Below are 21,011 nucleotides of genomic sequence, written 5' to 3' on the forward strand. Positions count from 1 at the left end.
TTCCGCCCTTCTACGATTGACCCGTCTGGGTACCCGTCACTTTGATCCTGGCTGAATCCTGTCTGGAACAGGGACGAAAGGAGGCTAAAGCGACCGGGCGTTTCCGCCCTTCTACGATTGACCCGCCTGGTTACCCATCACTTCGACTCAGCGCGCGCGAGAAAAAAAAAACTGCGTCAAAAATATACAGGAAGTACCGCCGGTGTCTGACAACGCATGCGCCCTTCCCTCCCGGAAACAGCCTTTCTGGCTGCAGCGTCAGTGCAGGGCTCGCTAGGCGTGTCGCGTGGCCACGTGGGTGGGGCTGCGGCTGCGCAGTGAGAGGCGGCGGGCGGCCATGGCGGGCGGCGGACGCTCGGGGCTGCCGGTCGTCGCCGTCCTGTGCTTGGTCGCGCAGTTGGTGGGCCGCGGGGCGCATGCGCTGTACTTCCACATAGGGGAGACCGAGAAGCGCTGCTTCATCGAGGAGATCCCGGACGAGACGATGGTCATCGGTGAGAAGCGGCGGGCGGCGGCGCGGAGGGGCGGGCCGCGGCTCTGGCAGAGGCACTGACCCCTCTCCCTTCCCCTCCCCCCCTCGACAGGTAACTACCGGACGCAGCTGTGGGACAAGCAGGCCGAGACTTTCCTGCCGTCTACGCCGGGGCTGGGCATGTTCGTGGAGGTCAAGGACCCCGATAAGAAGGTAAACAGATACCCCCGCCCGGCTAGTTGGCTTTAGGGGTTGCCAGGTGCACCCGGCGGGAGATTTTTTGGGCGGAGCCTGAAGAGGGCGGTGTTTGGGGAGGGGAGGGGACTTCAATCGATGGAGACCAATTGCCAAAGTGGCCGTTTCCTCCAGGGGAACTGATCTCTGTCGGCTGGAGATCAGTTGTAATAGCAGGAGATCTCCAGCTGGTACCTGGAGGCTAAGCAACCAAAATAAACACCTCTGTACTGCTACCACAGGTAAGGAACTAAGTACAGGAAAGGCTGATGATATTCATTCAATCAATCACAAGTTTACAAAAACAAGGTGTATTAAGTGCAGTGAATGACATACAACACACAAATCTATATACAATCCTATGTTAACAGTCCTAAAGGGTACAAGTCTCAAAAACATTTGTACCCTTTAGGATTGTTAACATGGGATTGTATATAGATTTGTGTGTTGTATGTCGTTCACTGCACTTAATACACCTTGTTTTTGTAAACTTGTGATTGATTGAATATCATCAGCCTTTCCTGTACTTAGTGCCTGGAGGCTGGCAACCCTAGTTGGCTTATCCTCGCCCTTTATTCCATGAAACGTCTGAGGTTGGCAGAGGGTGAGCGCTGTCTCGGGAGCAGAACAAAGGCGGTTAGGCCAAGTCCCCTTCTCTTCCCCCCCCTTCTTGTTCTGAATCATCTTTCCTTTCTAGGGTTGCCAGCTCTAGGTTGGGAAATACCTGGAGATTTTTTTGGGGTGTGTGGAGCCTGGGGAGGGGAGGGACTTCTGCAAGGTATAATGCATAGTTGACTCCTCAAAGCAGCCGTTTTCTCCAGGGTAAGTGATCTTGATTGCCTGGAGATCAGTTGTAATCGCAGAAGATCTCCGGGTTCTGCCTGGAGGTTAGCAACCCTATTCCTTTCTCATGTGAATGGCCACCAGGAGGCAGGATGAAGGAGCCTGGCCAGCAATGCTGAAACAGTAGAGACTCTTCCTTGGGAATTTCACACTCACACCCTGGCCTTCTTTCCCTGGGCTGTAGCAGGTGCCTGGGTCTTCGATGGAGCCAAGCGCATGATTGTGTTTGTAGAGGAGAGTGTTCTTAAGCCTAATGGTCCATGATCTTTCTGATGGTTTCTTTTCCAGGTGGTTCTGTCCAGGCAATATGGCTCTGAGGGCCGCTTCACGTTCACGTCGCACACCCATGGGGAGCATCAGATCTGCCTCCACTCCAACTCCACTCGCATGGCGCTTTTTGCAGGGGGCAAATTGGTAAGCCAGCTTCTTGTCCTTTGGCACTATCATGTGCCCTGGTCTTGCACTACAGGGCTCGCTGACACTCCGCAGCTTGGAGTGGCTGGCCTTCTCACTTATCCTTGTGAAAATGAAATAAAAGCAAGAGAAGTGCTTGTCAGATGTGAGGAAGAGGAGCTGGTGTATAATACCAGACCTTCTCTTCAATCTCCTGACTTGCTTTTTTCCCTCTCTGTAACTCTCAGAACATCAGTTGCTCAGCAGATGTGATAGAAGTGAGGAAAGGGCTTAGACGGAACTGGGCCTGGGACTTGCTTGAACTCTTAAAAGTGTCCTATTGCGTGTTATGGGCCCACTGTCTCATTTGGCTTGTTTTGTGTCCAGCGAGTACACTTGGATATCCAAGTTGGGGAGCACACCAATAACTACCCTGAGATTGCAGCAAAGGACAAGCTGACGGAGCTGCAGTTAAGAGCGAGGCAGCTTCTGGATCAGGTGGAACAGATCCAGAAGGAGCAGAACTACCAAAGGGTAAGGAGTTCTCTGAGCATCATTCAGTGTGGGGAAGGGCAGAGCCAGTGGGGAGAGGCTGTGTCTCAGTCGTAGAGCATCTGCTTGGCATGCAGTCGGTCCCAGGGTTAATCCCTGGCATCTCCAGTTAAAGGGACTAGGCAAGTAGATGATGTGAAAGATCTCTACCTGAGACCCTGGAGAGCCACTGCCATTTTGATGGATCAGTGGTCTGATTCAGTATAATGCAGGTTCATGTGTTCAGCGCAGTCATGCTTCTGATTCTTAACAGTGTGTCCATTTTGCAGTACCGAGAAGAAAGATTCCGCATGACCAGCGAAAGCACCAACCAGCGGGTTTTGTGGTGGTCCATTGCCCAGACTATCATCCTCATCATCACTGGTGTTTGGCAGATGAGACACCTCAAAAGCTTCTTTGAGGCCAAAAAACTGGTATAAGCACTTACGGCAACACAAGCACTTTTATTAAAATGTCTCACTGTCCTCCAACTCCCACTGAACTCATCTCTGCCCGTCTGGATTTATGACTGAATCGGAAACATAAAATAGAAGGTACCAAGGCTAGTGCTCCCTCTGCACGGATACCCTTCCTGTGGAAGCCTCCAGCTGGCTCTATGCTCTGTTAGAGCAAAGAAATTGGTGTTGAGGGTTGTACTGGGGTCTTTGGAGTAGGAATGGAATTTCAGGGCTTGCAAATTTCAGGCAGAGGATATTGCACTTGGAGAGGCTTGGGAGTGAGATATTTAAGACCCACCCACCCCCACCAATAGTTCCCTGCTTTTTCCTTGTCCTGAGTGTGGGGTTGGCAGGTTCAGTCTCTGTAGTGGTTTGGTTCCCTACCATGATTCTTCACTTACTGGCTTTCAGCAGTTCCTTTTAGCAAAGGTGATGGGATTGACTTGGAGAAGAAAGGAAGAAATTTTACTTGTGTTTTGATATATGTGCGGGGGGTGGGGATAGCAGTGGCCAAAGTCAAGGGTTGGTCTTTCAATTTTGTTTTTTTAGTGACAGGAGCAAATGTTCCTGAACTACTACACCCTCATGCAGTGCCATCAACTCACCTGCTCTCAGCAACAGGGAATCCACTGCTTCTGTATGCCTCAGTTTCCTCAACAAGGTTTGGAAGATCTCTGCCGTGGGTGGACAATAAATGCTAGTGGTAGGACAGCAGATTTAGCTGTCTCTTCCCTCAGAGGCAGACATACAGTGGCCACAGAAGTGTGTGAAATTCCACAAATGTAAAGGTGTTGTCTAACCTTTTGTGATGGCAGTGACCACAGCATTAAGTACAGCAGCAGTTAACTCTTTCTGGAGTTTCCTGTTAACCTTACTAGAGTTTTTGGGAAGAGGGGGCTGTGCGTACCTGCTATTCACAACAAAAACAAATCTGGGCCTTTAAAATACAGAAAATGTGCAGTTGAATGGTTCTCTCACCTACCTTAAATAAAGGAATTTATGCCTTCCCTTTGTTTGGGGGGAAAATCCTGCTTTTCGGCAGTCTTTCCTTGTCCTTTCAGGTGTTCTGTTAATCGCAGTAATCTTTATGATTGTACACGGGGAAACAATAAGAACATACTGTGGCTGCTTTATTCTTGGCACCAGAAATAATAAGCTCAGAGAAAAACCTCAGATTCTTATGAATGGGGTGGGTGAATCCTAAATAGCAGGATTAATAGGATAGCCCCCAAAGGCTCTTTCCTTGGGCTGACTTATTACTGCAGGTAGGCGAGGAAGTAATTGTTTAAGGGAAAAGTCTTTGTTTAAAAAGATGGTTAGCTGCCAAAAATAGCACTTGTGGTAGCTTAGCAATTAGCAGTGCCTGAAGACAATATAATTGATCCAACCTTCACCTTATCTGGTCATCAAAGCCCCAGTGTCTCAAAGGTCAGAGGAGGGGGCAAAACGGAATCTTCTGCATGCTTAAAGGCTGGCATCCCATTCCAAAGGGAAGGCGGTAGATCCCTGGTGGCTGGGAAAGGCGCAGCTGTGCCGCCTCCACAGAGGCTTCCCAGCCACCAAAAATGAAATAAAAGCAGGTAAAAAAATTAAAGGAAAATGCCCACATAGCAAACAGTGAGACTATGCCACCAAAAAAAGTGGCCTAGTCACGCTGCAGTTCGAGGGGGCGTTCCTGGGTCTAAAGGGGTTAGGAAGCTGCCTAAAGGCAGCTTTGCCCCCGGAAATGCCCCTCTATGCCAGTGCAGGCTCCTGCTTCCGGGATTTCACTGCTGGCATAGCCGCGCCAGCGGCGGAGCCCTGCACAGCAGCGTGTTTGCCCCCACACTGGCATAGGTGCCACTTTATTTTGTAATAAGGTGGCACCTACGCCGACACGGGATTACGGTGGCTCCTAAAGAACTTCAGCCCCCCCTTCAGGATTGCAGCTTGAATCTCTTACAGCACTTTGAGGGTGTAATTCTGGGCAGGAAGCCTCTCCCACCTGGGCAGGCGTCCTGCTTGTGGTAGAAAGGCCAAGCAATGTTGTGGTAGCTCCCACCAGGCTTCTAGCTAAGCTCATAAAACAGCTTTAAAAGAGTTACGAAACAGTTCTTAAGCTACAGCTGACTAAGAACAATTTTAAAGGATCAACTGTGTAAATAAAAGCTTAAAAAGAAAGGTTTTGGCCTTAAGAAGAAGAGTTGGTTTTTATATGATGACTTTCTCTACCACTTAAGGAAGAATCACCTTCCCTTCCCCTCCCCACAACAGACACCTTGTGAGGAAGGTGGGGCTGAGAGAGCTCTAAGAGAACTGTGACTAGCCCAAGGTCACCCAGCTGGCTTCATGTATAGGAGTGGGGAAACATATCCAGTTCACCAGATTAGCCTCGGCCGCTCATGTGGAGGAGTGGGGAATCAAACCCAGTTCTCCAGATCAGAGTCCACCTCTCCAAACCACTGCTCTTAACCACTATACCATGCTGGCTCTTTAAGCCTAAAAAAGAGTAGGGTCAGTTCCAGGCAAGCTTCAAGAGGAATAGCATTCTACAGGCCCTGTTTTTGATCATCACATCCCTCAGTTCTGAAGATGGGCACAAAGTGATCTGGCTCGTAACGTTAAAACATCACATCTAAATGTTAATAACAAAAGAAGGACACAAAGAGAAAAGACCACAGTGCATTTGTACATAAAAGTATTGCCTGTAGTCTCTTTAAAGTCAGTGCCATGCCAAGTACATTGGGGAGCCCATTTCTCAGGTGAGGTGCCACTGCTGAAAAGACCTATCTGGAAGTGGGGGCAGAATAGAGCTTCTGATGCTGATTTCAACGTGAAAACAGGTCATAAAGAGGAGACAGTCTTGTATCTGGTCTTGGACTATTTAGGGTTTAAAGGTAAGGATCACGTCTGGGGAAAAAGATAGCTGCTAGTGAAGTTCTTTCAAGCCTGGGGGACTTACCCTATGCCAGGCCAGTATTTTGAACCACCTGAAAAGTCTCCAAGAGGATGTTTTGTGGGGGATTGTTTGCCACCAACAGAATGTAAGCAAAGGGCTGGTATAATTTCCACTGCAGCAATTTAAAGGACTGTTTAGCAGCCCTGGGGTTGAAGCTATGCCTCACCAAGATCAGCCAGGGCTTTGAGTTGGGTGACAGTAATATGCTGATGGCAACCAGCTCTACATTTCTTTAAATAAGCACCCAGGCGCAGCTCTGTGTTTATACTGAATCAGCATCTGGATGCTGCTACCCAGTGGATACAGCAGAACAAAGTGAAATGGCCTCTGGATACGGTAGAAACGATGGTGGGCTGTAGAGCTGATGTTCTAGGGAACAGATCTTCCTGTTTAAGATGAGATGTGGCGGTGGTACTCACTCAATTGTGGAAAGCTACAGTCACCATTATCAACCAAAAGCACCACATGATTACTGTATGCCCATGTGTCACCCCAAGCATGTGGATACAGTATAATTTTTAATATTAAATATAACTGACCTTTTAAATTATGAGTACCTCTGCTCATGAGGGATTATCTCTTCCCACTGTTGTTGAAAGCCAGCCAGCCTTCTGCAGCTGGAGTGAGGGGAAGGGCTTCCCCCTCTGCATTCTTGCTCTCTTTTCAGCATGATGGCACAGCAACTCAGGCTAGAGAGTGCAATTGCCAAGGCTGCAGGGAAAGGGGAGTAACACCACCACCGCTTCACTGTATATTCAGCTTGCTCTTTTGTTGGGTGGCTGCCCTGGTAGTGGTGGTTTTGCTCTCTCTTCTATGTGGCCAGCTTGCTTTTCTCCCAGCAGCCAGGATGAGTACAGAGGCTGGGGAGAGAGGTGGGGGCTGGTTAGGAGGTGCCCTTCCATCCCTGGCGTGAGTCCCACAGATCGGACAAGTTTGCTGCAGCAGCTGTTTCAAGATGTGACCCACCAGATAACCACAAGCCCTACCACACCAATGGCCTTGTACACTTTCCAGGAATATGGAGCAGGTGCCGCAAAGGAACAGTTCTCAGAAGAGCCCCCCCGGTGGCCCCTGAGCTACTCAGTATCACTGAGATACAGGGACTCTAAACAGCTTTAAAATACTGGGCTGCCTGTGGAAGTGTCTGAAGAAATGGTACAGGTAATTTGGCTAAGTACACACTTTTCAGCTGCATATGATTTAGAAAATTCTACTTTGTGCACTTGGCCAATCTGGCCATACTACTGTAACTTGGCCACTTCTGCTGATAAGACAAATGTGGCTTTACGTTTGTAAGCAGTCAGACTGTATGAACACACCCAACAGCAGTGGAATGACGATCCATCACTAACCTACTTCCATGTCCAGTGTGCAAGTTATTACCTTTAAGAGCCCACCCTAACCTGGAGCCCGTGTATCTGAAGAGTTGTGTAAGACACTGCCCACAGTGCTCTGTTGAGTAGGCCTGCTCACCTTGCCTATTTAGTCTCCGCAACGAACCAGACCTTTTCTTGCGCCTGGGTGGTTGGGGTGTGTTTCTGATGCTCTTATGGGTACATTGTGTAACTCTATGCTGGGGTGAGCCTGGTTGTGTTATAACACTGGGCTTGGTAGGGGAGGGGCTGTGGTTCAGCGCAAGAGCCACTGCTTGGCATGCAGAAGGGTCCCAGATTCAATCCCTGGCGTATCCAGTTCAAGGTACTAGGCAAGTAGGTGATGTGAAAGACCTCTGCCTAGGACCCTGGAGAGCTGCTGCCAGTCTGAGTAGACAATACTGACTTTGATGGACCAAGGGTCTGATTCAGTATAAGGCAGATTCATGTGTTCATAAGTGGGAGATTAGCTGTCTTGCACCATTGTGAAAGTTTCCTTGCATAATATGTAAAGTGTTGAATAATGCAAAAATAGCCCCTCTTGCTTGCTAAATGGACTCAAGTCTGACATCAGAAACCACAACATTCAAAAACCAGTGGGAGAACATTCCAACCTTCCAGGACATTCTGTTGCAGGTTTAAGAGTAGCAGTTCTCTTACAAAGGAATTTCAAAGGGAGATTGGAAAGAGAAACTGCTGAATTACAGTTGATATTCAAACTAAAGTCAATGCATTTACCTGGGCTGAATAAAGACCTTGCATTCATGGCTCTGACCTGGATGGCCCAGCTAGCCTGATCTCGTCAGATCTCAGAAGCTAAGCAGGGTCAGCCCTGGTTAGTATTTGGATGGGAGACCATCAAGGAATACCAGGGTTGCTGTGCAGAGGAAGGCACTGGCAAACCACCTCTGTTAGTCTCTTGCCATGAAGACCCCAAAAAGGGGTTGCCATAAGTCGGCTGCGACTTGACGGCACTTTACACACACACATTCATGGCTCCTTACCAATGCTGATTTCTCCACACCCATCTCTCCCCTGGACATCACAGACTCTTCTGCATACCACACCTCATCCCATCACGCCTGCTATTCACATTGACATACTGTTCACATTTCCATACTAATGCTTGTCTGAATTCACTCTCCTCTACTTAAAGACAAATGGATTCACATCCTAGCTGGTATCTGAAGAAGTGAGCTGTGGCTCACGAAAGCTCATACCCTACCAGAAAATATTTGTGTTAGTCTTTAAGGTGCTACTGGACTCTGGCCCTTTTCTCTTGCTTGCTAACAGAAACCCTGGAAGTGGGGCTGAGGAATGGCAGCCCATAAAGCGCTTCCTCCCCACATAGCCACAGCCGTTGCACGGCCTTGGGCGCCGCCCGCGCGAGACAAACCCCGGAGACTCGCTTTCAACCCCGACAAGTCTAAGACCAACGCGCCTCGCTCCCCCCGCCCCCGCGAGGAGCGGCCTTTTGCCAGGCGGCTGGGGCAGCACGGTCCTCCCGCCGCCAGAGGGCGCTAGGGTCGCTCTGGGCGCCAGCCTCGGCGCCGCTCCGGCGCTGGAGCACGGCTGTGCGCAGGCGCGAGCCACCGGGCGGACGCGGCGGCGTGAACATGGAGGAGGCCGAGCTGAGTTTCGCCCACGTGGGGCTGGATGCGCGGCTCTTGCAGGTATCCTGGTTGGGGGGGGGGGTCCGAGCACCCTTCCTGAGATGGGGAGGGGGCTCCTCCGATGCATGCATGTGACGTTATCCTGGGGGGGGGGTCCGAGCACCCTTCCTGAGATGGGGAGGGGGCTCCTCCGATGCATGCATGTGACATTATCCTGGTAGGGGGGGGGGGTCCGAGCGCCCTTCCTGAGATAGGGGAGGGGGCTCCTCCGATGCATGCATGTGACATTATCCTGGGGGGGGTCCGAGCACCCTTCCTGAGATGGGGAGGGGGCTCTTCCAACGCACACACGTGACGTTCGCCCCCTTTTCCTTTCTTCCCTAGGCTATAGCGGAGCTGGGCTGGGCTAAGCCTACGGCAGTGCAGGAGGCTGCCATCCCGCTGGCCCTGGAAGGCAAAGACTTGTTGTGCCGCGCCAAGACCGGCTCCGGCAAGACGGGGGCCTACGCCTTGCCCCTGCTCCAGCGCTTGTTGAGCGCCAAAATGGTGAGGATTGTGGTGGGGGAGGAGGGGAGCTCGGTACCCAGACGCGTGCATCTCTTGTAACCTTTGCATCTCCGTACTCCCTTTCATCAACGTCTATGCCCATGAAAAACAGAGAAAGTGGAAGCAATAGAACATGTTCTGCTGCAATGTCCCTTCTACAATGACATAAGATCGCACTGCATTCTCCCCGTATTGTCATCCTTTCCTGGAAGATCAGATGAAGCTAAAGTTTCCCTGCTCTTAGCAGACTCCTCTCGGGAGATAACCACTCAAGTAGCCAAATTCTGCCTCCGGTCTAGTGGGATTCATAAACAGCTAATTGAAAACCTTTCCCCATAGAAAATCCTTCTTCAAATCATCCCTCCCAGAATCATCAACTTTTTTAATTTTATTATTTTAACCTAACTTTGATTTTTATTGAGAGCTGATATTGTATTGAAATAAAACTTGATTGGTTGATAGTAACTTTTGTGTGTGTGTATGTGTGTGTTTCTCCCGCAGGCGCCTTCAGTGACCGCGCAGGTGGTGCGTGTGTTGGTACTGGTGCCTACCCGAGAGCTGGGACGGCAAGTAGTCCATATGCTGCGCCAGCTGGCTGCACACTGTGCCCGTCACGTGCGCTTCGCTGACGTCTCGGGCTCGGACGACATGTCTGCGCAGAGGTGAGAGGGCGGGGTGCTTGCTAGGCAGTGCTCATGCGTAATGAGGGGAGATCTGGCCTTTTCTCTGATTCGTGGGCTGGAGGGCCATCATCCCAAATCACTCTTGGTCACTCTCGTTTTCTAGGCCCATCTTAATGGAGAAGCCAGATGTAGTAGTGGGCACTCCCTCCCGGGTCCTGGCCCACCTGCAAGCACACAACCTGAGCCTGCAGGATTCCCTGGAACTGCTGGTGCTGGACGAGGCAGATCTGCTTTTTTCCTTTGGCTTTGAGGATGACCTGAAGAGGCTGCTCTGGTGAGGTGGGAGTGGGTCTGCCCTGGATAGGTTGATAGCCAAGGCCGGGAGGCAGAGCCTTCCAGGTGGTGATTTCCTTCTCAAATTTGTCTCTTTAATTCACTGGTTCTGGTAGTTTAGAAATTATGGTGGTGGAGAGTTAAATGTGCATGTTTCAGGTGATGGGTAAAGAGGTGAGGAATCTAATAGGTGCAGCAGTATTTACAAACTGTAATAGGTTTTGGGGTCTTTCCCCTCAGTGAAATCACATGATTGCTGTTCTGCTATGGAAGCAGTCATGTAAGCCTGAAAGGGGCAGCATGGGTGACATTTACAGGGGGCAGATTATCTATATCTATATACATATAGCTTTTCTGCCCTCATATGGCAACTAACAGATTAAAATGTGTATAATAAAACAAATCTTCAAAATAATTAAAACCAAATAAAAACTTATTATTGAAACCAAAGCTAAAATACAATTACAAAAACATAAAAACAACAATTAAAAGAGTGCAGAAAAGAGGGATCACTGAGGGAATGCCAGGCAAAACAAAGAAATATTCATTGGTAGAAGATGGAATTTTTAAAGAAATCTCAAAACGTTCATGCTGTGCATGAGGAATCATTAAAGCGCTAACAGAATTACACTCATTTCAAAGAAAGAAGTCATAGAAATATTTTTCAGTGCTTTTCAAGGGAAAAGTCCTTGGGAAAAACAGTCCCACTTCCCGGGCCTTTGTTTTTCTGTTACCATTGTGTTCATGGTCGCATTGATGCTCTGTAAGGGTCAGTTTTGTGTGAGTACATGATGCTTTTATTTGGAGATGAAAATAATGCATGAGGAATTCTGGATAAAACGAAGCTTTGGTAGTGAAAACAGACTTCTGTTAGCAAAAGAAAAAGGCTCAGTCTTCTAGGCTCAAGATACTGTAGATATAAAATGGGAATAATGTTGTTTTGCTGCATTTAGAGTGTAGTAGACAAAGGGAAATTTTTAGTATAAGACAATGAATCTTTGCGTTGTGTTTTGAAGATGGCCTTGAGAGAAGGAAGGAACAAAGAAGAGCAATTGGTTCTTGTAGGTTTTTCGGGCTGTGTAACCGTGGTCTTGGAATTTTCTTTCCTGACGTTTCGCCAGCAACTGTGGCAGGCATCTTCAGAGTAGTAACACTGAAGGACAGTGTCTCTCAGTGTCAAGGGTGTAGGAAGAGTAATATATAGTCAGAAAGGGGTTGGGTTTGAGCTGAGTATTGTCCTGCAAAAGTATTGTCCTGTAAGTATCAAGATAATGTGCTATTGAGGGTATGGTATGTTAATATGGAACCATTGTATCCTGGAGTGATCTGTTAATGTGTGTAATCCAAGCTAATCTGTATGGCTATTGTTGAATGTTGTCTTTGTCTGGAGGTTTTTCAGGGCAGGAAGCCAAGCCTTATTCATTCTTAAACTCTCCTCTTTTCTGTTAAAGTTGTGCTGATGTTTATGAATTTCAATGGCTTCTCTGTGCAATCTGACAAAATAGTTGGTAGAATTGTCCAGTCTTTCAGTGTCTTGGAATAAGACCCTGTGTCCTGTTTGTGTCAGTCCATGTTCAGCCACTGCTGATTTCTCAGGTTGGCCAAGTCTGCAGTATCTTTCATGTTCTTTTATCCTTGTTTGTATGCTGCGTTTTGTGGTCCCGATGTAAACTTCTCCACAGCTGCAAGGTATACGATATACTCCTGCAGAGGTGAGGGGGTCTCTTTTGTCTTTTGCTGATCGTAGCATTTGTTGTATTTTCTTGGTGGGTTTAAACACTGTTTGTAGGTTATGTTTTTTCAAAAGTTTCTCCATCCTATCAGTGACTCCTTTAATAAATGGCAAGAATACCTTTCCTATGGGAGACTGTTTATCTTGAGTTTTCTGATTTTTGTTTGGTTTAATGGCCCTTCTGATTTCATTCTTGGAGTAGCCGTTTGCTAGCAGTGCGTGATTTAGATGATTAGTTTCTTCCTTGAGAAACTGTGGTTCACAGATCCGTCTTGCACGGTCCATTAATGTTTTGATTATTCCTCTTTTCTGTCGGGGGTGGTGGTTGGAGTTTTTGTGTAAGTAGCGATCTGTGTGAGTTGGTTTCCGGTAGACCTTGTGACCTAACTGAAGGTTTGTTTTACGGATGACAAGGGTATCAAGAAATGGGAGTTTACCCTCAATTTCCTTTTCCATGGTAAACTGAATGTTTGGATGGATATTATTAAGATGGTTTAGAAAGTCCATTAATTTTTCTTCACCATGGCTCCAAATGGTAAATGTATCATCTACGAACCTGAACCAGACTGTAGGTTTGTAAGGTGCTGATTCTAATGCTGTCTTTTCAAAATATTCCATGTAAAAGTTTGCTATTACTGGACTGAGTGGACTTCCCATAGCTACTCCATCAATCTGTTCATAAAATTCTTGATCCCATAGGAAATAACTTGTTGTCAAACAATGGTGAAATAAGGCTGTTATATCTTCTGGAAAAATCTGGTTAATCAATGAGATTATGTCTTTTACTGGAACCTTGGTAAAGAGGGATACAACATCAAAACTGATTAATATATCCTTTGGATTGAGTCTTAACGGACTGATGAAGAGCAAGTCAGGAGACTGCATCTTTCTTAATAGAAGCTACACTGTTTTAGGAATAGATTTTGCTACTTCATACAGAGGTGACGATGCCTGCACTACCATGTGAATTGTGGTCTTAGTAGTATGTAGAGAGACCCAGATGCTGGACCAGAGGGGCTGCAAGGCTGACATGTAAGCTAAATCTAATTTCTTATGAGTTTCTGTTTCCTTTCCAGCCATTTGCCCAAGATCTACCAGACCTTCCTCATGTCAGCCACCTTCAATGAGGACGTGCAAGCACTGAAGGAGCTGGTGCTGCATAATCCTGTAAGCAAGGGGGCAACGTTCCAGGGCGTTTGTGGTGGATTGGAGGCCGGGTGTTCCTTGTGCCACTGAGCTTTGCAGAACAGCAACTGCTCCTTGACTGCTTCCATTGTTCACTCTACTATTCGAGGATGAATGGCACCGTGAAGGGAGCAGAGGGTCTGGTCGCTCAAGTTCATTTGGGGTAAGGGTCCATCTGCTTTGTGTCTCCCGCCCAGGTGACCCTCAAGCTGCAGGAGTCGCAACTGCCGGACAGCTCCCAGCTCAGCCAGTACCAGATTCGGTGTGAGACGGAGGAGGACAAGTTTCTGCTGCTCTATGCACTGCTGAAGCTTTCACTGGTGCGAGGAAAAGTCATTCTCTTTGTAAGCACCATTGACCGCTGCTACCGCCTCAAGCTCTTCCTGGAGCAGTTCAGCATCCCCGCCTGCGTGCTGAACTCAGAGTTGCCTGTTCAGTCTAGGTGAGCCTCAGCAGGGTTGGGGTGTATGTGTGCACTTGAAGCCCTTAGTGGGGAGCTTTTGCTTGAGGATACCTTGTGCTTTGTAGTTGTGGGAATTGCATCCTGCCTGGCTAGGATTTGTGGGGCACGTATCAAACAGAGTTCCTAGCAGAGCATGTTGCCCATAAACCATGGGCTTGGTTCCCTCGTGGCCCTCTGGGATTGCAAGAGGACCTGATGGCCAGAGGCTCACTGGTACTTTTTATTCACTCCCAGATGTCATATCATCACTCAGTTCAATAAGGGCTTCTACGACTACATTGTCGCCACAGATGAGCAGCACCTAGCAGAGCCAGAGGTACTGCGGCAAGGAAAGAAGAAGAAGAAGGGCACCAGAGCAGCGAAGTAAGTTTGCAACGGCAGGGTATATATTTGCTTTGAAGACAGTTTCAAATATGGAAGCATCAAATAGGAGGCCAAAGTAACTGACTGAAAGAAGCCTTCTGCCCGGCAGCCTGTGCTTGTATCGGTACTCTTCCGAGGTTGCTGGTGCTTCTTGGCCCAGGAGGCCTTTCTTCAAGCTTTGTGGTGTGGCCAGCAGGATCCATTTGAGAGGCTCTGGGGTGCTGGGTGTTTTTCGTAGACCAGCTGGGTGTGAGCAGTGTCGGGCACAGCTGTCTTGAGTGTCCTCCTGCTGCTTCCCTTCCAGAGGCAAAGGCCAAGAGTCCGGTGTTGCACGTGGCATTGACTTCCAGAATGTGTCTGCTGTCATCAACTTTGACTTCCCTCCTTCAGTTGAGTCCTACATTCACCGAGCAGGCAGGTCAGTAGCCCGGGATAGCGTGGGGATTTCTGAACTGGAAAAGCTTCATATATTTGTAATGGGGGAATCCGTTTGGGATTTTCAAGAAATCGCTGCCTTGTGACTTGAGCTGGCCATTAAGTGACTGTGTCCTCTGGAATTTGGAATGGCTTTTGCATGGGTGGCCCCTAGTGTAGAATTTTGATACTTGGAATTTCAGTGTAGAAAATTCTTGGAATTTCTTGGAATTTCAGTGTAGAAAAAGCAAATTCCTGCACTGCTTTGTGGAGATATTTTTCTTTTGTCCTGAAGCGAAGTTGTGTAGGGACTTAGGTGTGGTGGTGCCTTCTGTGTTAGCTGTGGCCTGCCTAGTTGCTGAACTTTTTTTTTTTACCCCACCTTATCTGCGTATTCTCTGCCACAACTGAGTGGTATTTCTCTACAGTCAGCAAGAGAGAGGAGGATACTGGGATTGCTTTAGACAAAACCTGTCACAGATGCAGTTAATTTACAGATAGAAAACCTCTATTTTCCACATCGATGGAGGCATGTGGCAACTTGGGACTTCACTGCATGCTGTGAATGTGAAGGCCAGGCCATACCAGGGTCTCTATTAGTGGATTTCAGCTGCCTGCAAGTTCCATTTGAACTCCATTGCTCAGTCACCATTTGCATGTGCGGTACTGTCCTGTAGTTTCTGGATCTGTCTACACGGGTGGGGTGGGGTGGTTCCAGGCTGTTAGTCTTCCAATGGGCTGGTCTCAGTTGTGCCCTTCCTTTCTTCTTCCTTGCAGAACAGCCCGCGCCAACAACCCTGGGACAGCCCTGACTTTTGTGTCTTGCTCAGAGAGTGCCCAGCTGGCCAAGATTGAGGCAGCGCTTGTGGGAGGTGAGTACGAGAGTTGTCAGATTGTCCCAGGCAGGCAGGTTGTTGAGGTCAGCCAGAGTGGGGCCCTAGACACAAAGCTGTTATCCCTTTCCTGCCAATTCAGGTGTTGCCTTATGGCTGCGTAGTGCAGTAGTTGCTCTTCCATAACCAAACCTGTTCCTGCTTGTTCTCCAGATGGCAGCACAGTTACCTTGCAGCCCTACCAGTTCCAGATGGATGAAATTGAAGGCCTCCGATATCGCTGTCGGGTTAGTTTGTTCACCTGGGTATTTTCAGAGCATTGGGGAGGAATTTGATATCCTAAGGGATGCTCTAGGCCATGGGTTCTCAAAAAGGGGGGGATTTTCCCCCAGGGGGGGATTTTAGGGTTCCATGGGGGGAATTGGGACCACTATTCAGCAGTGTGATGTACTGTAGATTATGTACAATCTGCAAAATTGTAATTTGTTTTTAATTTAATCTGTGGCATTCAATACAGTTTGACTATCTTGGGAAGGGGGGAATTATATTCTGAACAATGGTGAAAGGGGGGAATGGAGCAAAAAATGTTGAGAACCACTGCTCTAGACAATACCAATGGCACCTTCTTTGTTCCTCCCTACAAAATGGGAAGAGGTAGATGTCTTATCTTTCATGTAAGGCTGTTTGTGAGTGTGTATGTGAGGCCTGTGCATAACTTTAGTGTGTGCTGGAGATGAGATCTGCGTGGCCATGCTTATTTTCCAGAAAATGAGAGTCATCAGAACTGACACTTCGGTACTGCTAGTGCTGCTCTTTTGGGAGCTTCCTGGCTTCTTTTTAATATATTCTTCTCAGTATTGCTTCTATTTGTCATGAAAAGCGGTGCTGTCAGTTCACTGACCTGTTGCCTCCTTGTGTTCCAAGTAGTGGGAGATTAAGAATAAGCAGTTTCCACTAAATGGGCTTGAATAAAAACAGTTAATGCCCTTTAAAGCACAGGTTGGAAATTTTTAAGCACATTTTTGCTGCAGACAAAGCGGGGATTGCCAGTTGCATTAATAGGGTAGCATCAATGGGTCAGCATGTTACACCTTTACCTTTGTCTGCCAGTGGGTGCTTGTGACCAGGTGGGCAGAGGAGGGACCGTCTGGCTGCTGCATTGCCTGACCTCTGTCCCCTCCTTGCTTCCAGGACGCCATGCGTTCAGTCACCAAGCAGGCCATCAAAGAGGCTCGGCTCCGGGAGATCAAGGAAGAGCTGCTCAACTCTGAGAAACTGAAGGTATAACCCTGTGTTGTGCTGGTCGTGATGGTCTCCCTCTCCCCCTGCAGTGTTCTGACGCATCTTAGTGGAGATGCGTGCTTTATATTTTCTTCTGGATATACTTTTCCCCCTTCTAGACATACTTTGAAGACAACCCCCGGGATTTGAATCTACTGCGCCACGATCAGCCCCTTCACCCAGCCATCGTTAAGCCGCACCTGCGCAATGTGCCAGACTACTTGGGTAGGGAGCATGAAAAATGCATGAAAGAAGCAGGGAATGGCCATTATTGTGCTTATTGAGAACACGTATTTCCTGTTCTGAAGGGATGTTGCACTGCAGCACAGTAGCAGTATACCGCAGGGTGCACATCTATCCTTGGTCTTCATACTCTCACTTAAAAATTCTCTCATCTAAAGAAACCATGAGCATAGAAACCTCTGTAAGAGTGAGGTGCTGCTTTCATGTTATGACTGCAGAATATTTGTTTACTGTATAGCCCTTTTTGAGACTCAAGGTGGATCCGAAAATACAAACAGCAGACAAACTGCACAAGACATCCCCAAAACAATGCAGTAGGACTAAAGTTACATAATTATAAAACAGTGCAAACCAAAACAGGAAGATGTGGCATACAATAAACAATGCAGAAAATGGGTTATGAAAGCAGAAGAAATTGTGATAAGACCAAGCAGTAAGAATAAGATAATACAATAACAGTTGCAATAGACAGGCCTCCTCAGGCAGGCCGTTCCGCAAGGTGGAGGCCACAACCGAGATTGTACAGGCAGCTGTTGATCTTGCCCATTTGCAGGGTGGCATCTTAAGGCTTTGCTCAGATGAGCAAAGCTGTTGTGGCAGCGCCTAGCAGGAGAGGTAGCCCTGCAGATATGTGGACAGCGAGCCTTGAAGGATTTGAACCCAGTACTTGAACTGAACCTGGTAACTGATCAGTAACCAACGGTGTGACTGCACAGTAGTTATCAGTGGGGAAGCAGAAGTTGGTTTTGAGCAAGGATGTGGATTGACATGCTAGACAGATGCAATATGGTGATGAAGAAATTGGCTGCAGTAGAAGCCTGGTGGGGGGGGGAATCAGGGAGTACTCTGGGTATGCTCTTGTGTATCCTGTTTGGGGAGCAGCCGATGACTCTGCTTTTCTCCACAGTGCCCCCTACTCTGCAAGCTGTGGTACGGCCCTTTGTCGGCAAACGCAAGCGGCGGAAGCCACTGCCTCCCCGCACTAAGGTTTGTGTTCCTGGGTCTCACTGCCAACCTGGTATCTGCAAGGAGGCTGGAATGACCAACTCTTCCTCCACCCCCCTTCTCTGTGGTATTGCCAAGAGGCCCCAAGACTGACATCTGTAGTCCAGTTTGTACTTAGGCATAGTCAGTAGTGTTGCTATTAATATTGCAAGGGGTGGCACTACAGAGGTTGCCCTTGGTCTGGTTTGGGAGCTTTCTAAGGTATCATCCATGTTCTAGTGTCCTGCCCTTTGGGGAGGCATCTCTTCCCCAGAAACGCATGCATAAGTGTCCATCATTCAGTTAGTATAATGGAACCCTTCCTGGGTTCGAAGCTCTTGATTGCAGACGGGAGACTCCATTAGATACCAAAATAGAATGAAACCTATTCTTTTGCTGCTCCCTTGCAAGGATGAGTTCCTTATCTAAGCCTTTAGGTGGATCCCTCTGTTCCCCGCCACCGATGGTATGGTGCTAAGTTTAGCGGGCATTCCTTCTCAGTGAGAAATAATCCGCTTGGCTCTGGGTGGCTGCTGGGTAGCTAACTTGGCCTTTTGTTTGAGGCCCCTGGCATGGCTGTTGCACTTACAATCCTGAGCTTACTGTTCATTTAAACTATTTTTATATGGCTTTTCTATCAAATGTATCCAAATTGGTTTATGGGTAAGAAAAATATAGAGCAGTTGTAAATAATAATAACACCTTAGTCAACAGCTGCAGCAGAATGAATAAAAAAGCAGTCTCTGCAGATCAACACAAGGCAGCTCAAAGAAAACAGAAGACTCTAAATCCTAAAAAGTGCCTAATTGGATTTTCTGTGACTGATGTGAGAAACAGTAAAAGTGCACCGGGTTGAGGCCCTGCCTGAGCAGAACTGGCAGAGGGCCTCAGAAGAGGACTGTAATTGTCAGAGAATTTGGGCCTGGAAGAGCCATTCTGGAGAATCTCAGAGACCTGCCGTAGGGCTGAATGAGTGGGAAAGGGGGTGTAAGTGTGTGGGAGAGAGCTGGAGTCACACTTGAAAGGTTTCCAGTGTAGCCCTCCGGAGTTTCTTGGGAGAAACGGGGCAGGACCGTGCAAAAGCAAACCCTGCTTGGGACCAGCAGTCACTCGTTCTTCTTTTTCCTCCTCGCAGGGGCAGCCAAACCCACTGCGCAGCTTCAAATACACAAAACCGAAATCGCAGATTCCAGCCAAGAGAAAGAAAACTTCCTGAGCTCCTGGCCCTGGTGGACAGTGTTACGTATGGACCAGAGAGCAATCTGACTATGGGGCCTTTTTCATGCTGGGGTTGTACTTTTCTGCCAGAATATATGCAACAATACCAGAAGTGTGCTTGGGCGATATACAGATATTAAAAGGCTTGTCTCCTACCTTTTCCTTGGAAGAGGATTAAAGTGGGCGACACCGGTTAAGACTTTTTAGTGCTTAAGTTAACAAGTCTTTTTACTATAAATCTTTTGTGAGTTTCTTGTTTGTTATGGAATGACTGAGACTAACTTATTTCCTTCTAATACTGGGGGTAGACAGAGGGCACGAGAGTTCTTGGCTTCTGGCAGTTGCAGGGGAAGGATGCTGGTGCCAAGGTCCTGCGTTAAGTTATTCTTCCCCCTCCCTTATTTTTGTCCTCACAAGCCCACTTGCAACAGTGGAAGGGAGATTACTACTGGGTGTTTGCCAGAAGGTGGTGGTGGTCCTAAGGCAGAGTAGGTGAAGGTTCTGAGAAGAATTCTACACTTATCATGAATGTCTTCCTTGGGTGTTGAGCGTCTGCGCAAATTGCTCCACTATCAGTCGCCTCCCTTCTTTTCTCTAACTCCGCTTCTACCTGCTGATGCCAACTGTGGCTGCTTCTTGAAACAATGTCCAAATATTCTCTTGAGCAGATTAAATAAGGGGGGTGTGTAGTTCAGAGTGCCCTGTCAGCATGTGAGCCAGGCAGTAGTGTGGTGTGAGCCAGTGTGGTGCATGGTTTAGAGTGTTGGAATAGGACCTGGAAGATCCATTCTCAAATCCCCACTCAGCCATGAAACTCACTGGGAGACCTTGAGTCCATCACGGTGAGGGTGTTGGAACCACACGTGAATCTCATGAGTTCCTTGGAGGAAAGATGGGATAAAAATAGACAGGTGCCAGATCCCCTTCCTCTCCCCTCTGCCTTGCCCTGTCACTACTCAGGTCCCACCCCTGTCCTTTGCTTTTGGATCCAAGGCAACCAGAGAGCATCTTAGGTCATCTATAAGAATCACCCATGAATGCACCCGCACACACAAAGCTGACTTATACTGAACCAGACCTTTTGTCCATCAAAGTCAGTAGTGTCTACTCAGATGGACAGCAGCTCTCTAGGGTCTCAGACAGAGAGGTCTTTCACAGAGAGGTCTGTCCCATCACCTACTACCTGGTCCTTTTCGCTGGAGATGCTGGGGATTGAACCTGGGACCTTCTGCCTGCAAAGCAGATGCTCTGCCACTGAGCCATGGCCTTTCCCAAACTGTAGCATTTTGTCTAGAGGTAAAGATCTGCTTTCTCCTAGCCTACTGGGATGGGCTCTGGCTGTTGTTCTGACAGGCCTCCGCTCTTGGAAAAAGTTTAGGACCTTCTTGGCTGCCGGGATGTGTAGAGGAACCGTGCATCCATTCTTAATGCACAGTTCAGGCCATCTGGCTGGCAATGCTGGCAAGGTAATTGGACTATTGCCCTGGTTCTTTGCCTTATCATATGCAAGGCAGGTGTCACGGCCAGGATTGGATTGTAAACCTTGAGGAGACGAGATAGGACAACAGACTCAGGGTGGAGGTAGTGGTCTTATATGACGCTGCAGGGTAAAGATCAGGTAACTGGGATGGCTCTGTAGTCGGACCTGGGAGCGGCTCATCGTGGACGGGAAGTGTCCAGCTTGGTGCATTCATGACTTTCTTTGCCTTTCGTTGTCCACCCTACTCCCCGCCCTTCATGGAGCGGCTGTTTGCTTGCAAGAAAGAGCTGCCCTGCGTGTTTGTTTTTAAAACGTTTTATCTCCTCAGCCAAGAAAGTTTGTGAACTGCTTATCATGTAAATCTGCAATAGGTATGACTAAAAGTCAATAAAATAATTATCGGTAAGATTAAGTGAAATAACAACCTTAACCATAAAACCATCCAGAAGCAAAAATAT

General features: G+C 48.0%; 2 protein-coding genes across 2 annotated transcripts; both read left to right on the forward strand.

The window, feature by feature from the left end:
* The first annotated feature begins 337 nt into the window (after window positions 1-337).
* On the forward strand, window positions 338-2,982 carry TMED4 (transmembrane p24 trafficking protein 4). The gene is made up of 5 exons (XM_056861013.1): window positions 338-494; window positions 585-685; window positions 1,838-1,963; window positions 2,330-2,476; window positions 2,764-2,982. Exons 1-5 carry the CDS (start codon window positions 338-340, stop codon window positions 2,911-2,913), a joined length of 681 nt encoding a protein of 226 aa, XP_056716991.1. The 3' UTR covers window positions 2,914-2,982.
* Window positions 2,983-8,858: 5,876 nt separating this feature from the next.
* DDX56 (DEAD-box helicase 56) lies at window positions 8,859-19,071 on the forward strand. The gene is made up of 14 exons (XM_056861008.1): window positions 8,859-8,915; window positions 9,240-9,401; window positions 9,903-10,063; window positions 10,188-10,358; window positions 13,166-13,256; window positions 13,472-13,716; window positions 13,972-14,100; window positions 14,405-14,518; window positions 15,292-15,386; window positions 15,561-15,634; window positions 16,539-16,628; window positions 16,748-16,853; window positions 17,779-17,858; window positions 18,991-19,071. The coding sequence occupies exons 1-14, from the start codon at window positions 8,859-8,861 to the stop codon at window positions 19,069-19,071; spliced, it is 1,656 nt and encodes a 551-aa protein (XP_056716986.1).
* Window positions 19,072-21,011: the final 1,940 nt, after the last annotated feature.

This window comes from Euleptes europaea, chromosome 14 (genome assembly GCF_029931775.1).
Source record: "Euleptes europaea isolate rEulEur1 chromosome 14, rEulEur1.hap1, whole genome shotgun sequence".
Taxonomy (NCBI): Eukaryota; Metazoa; Chordata; class Lepidosauria; order Squamata; family Sphaerodactylidae; genus Euleptes; species Euleptes europaea.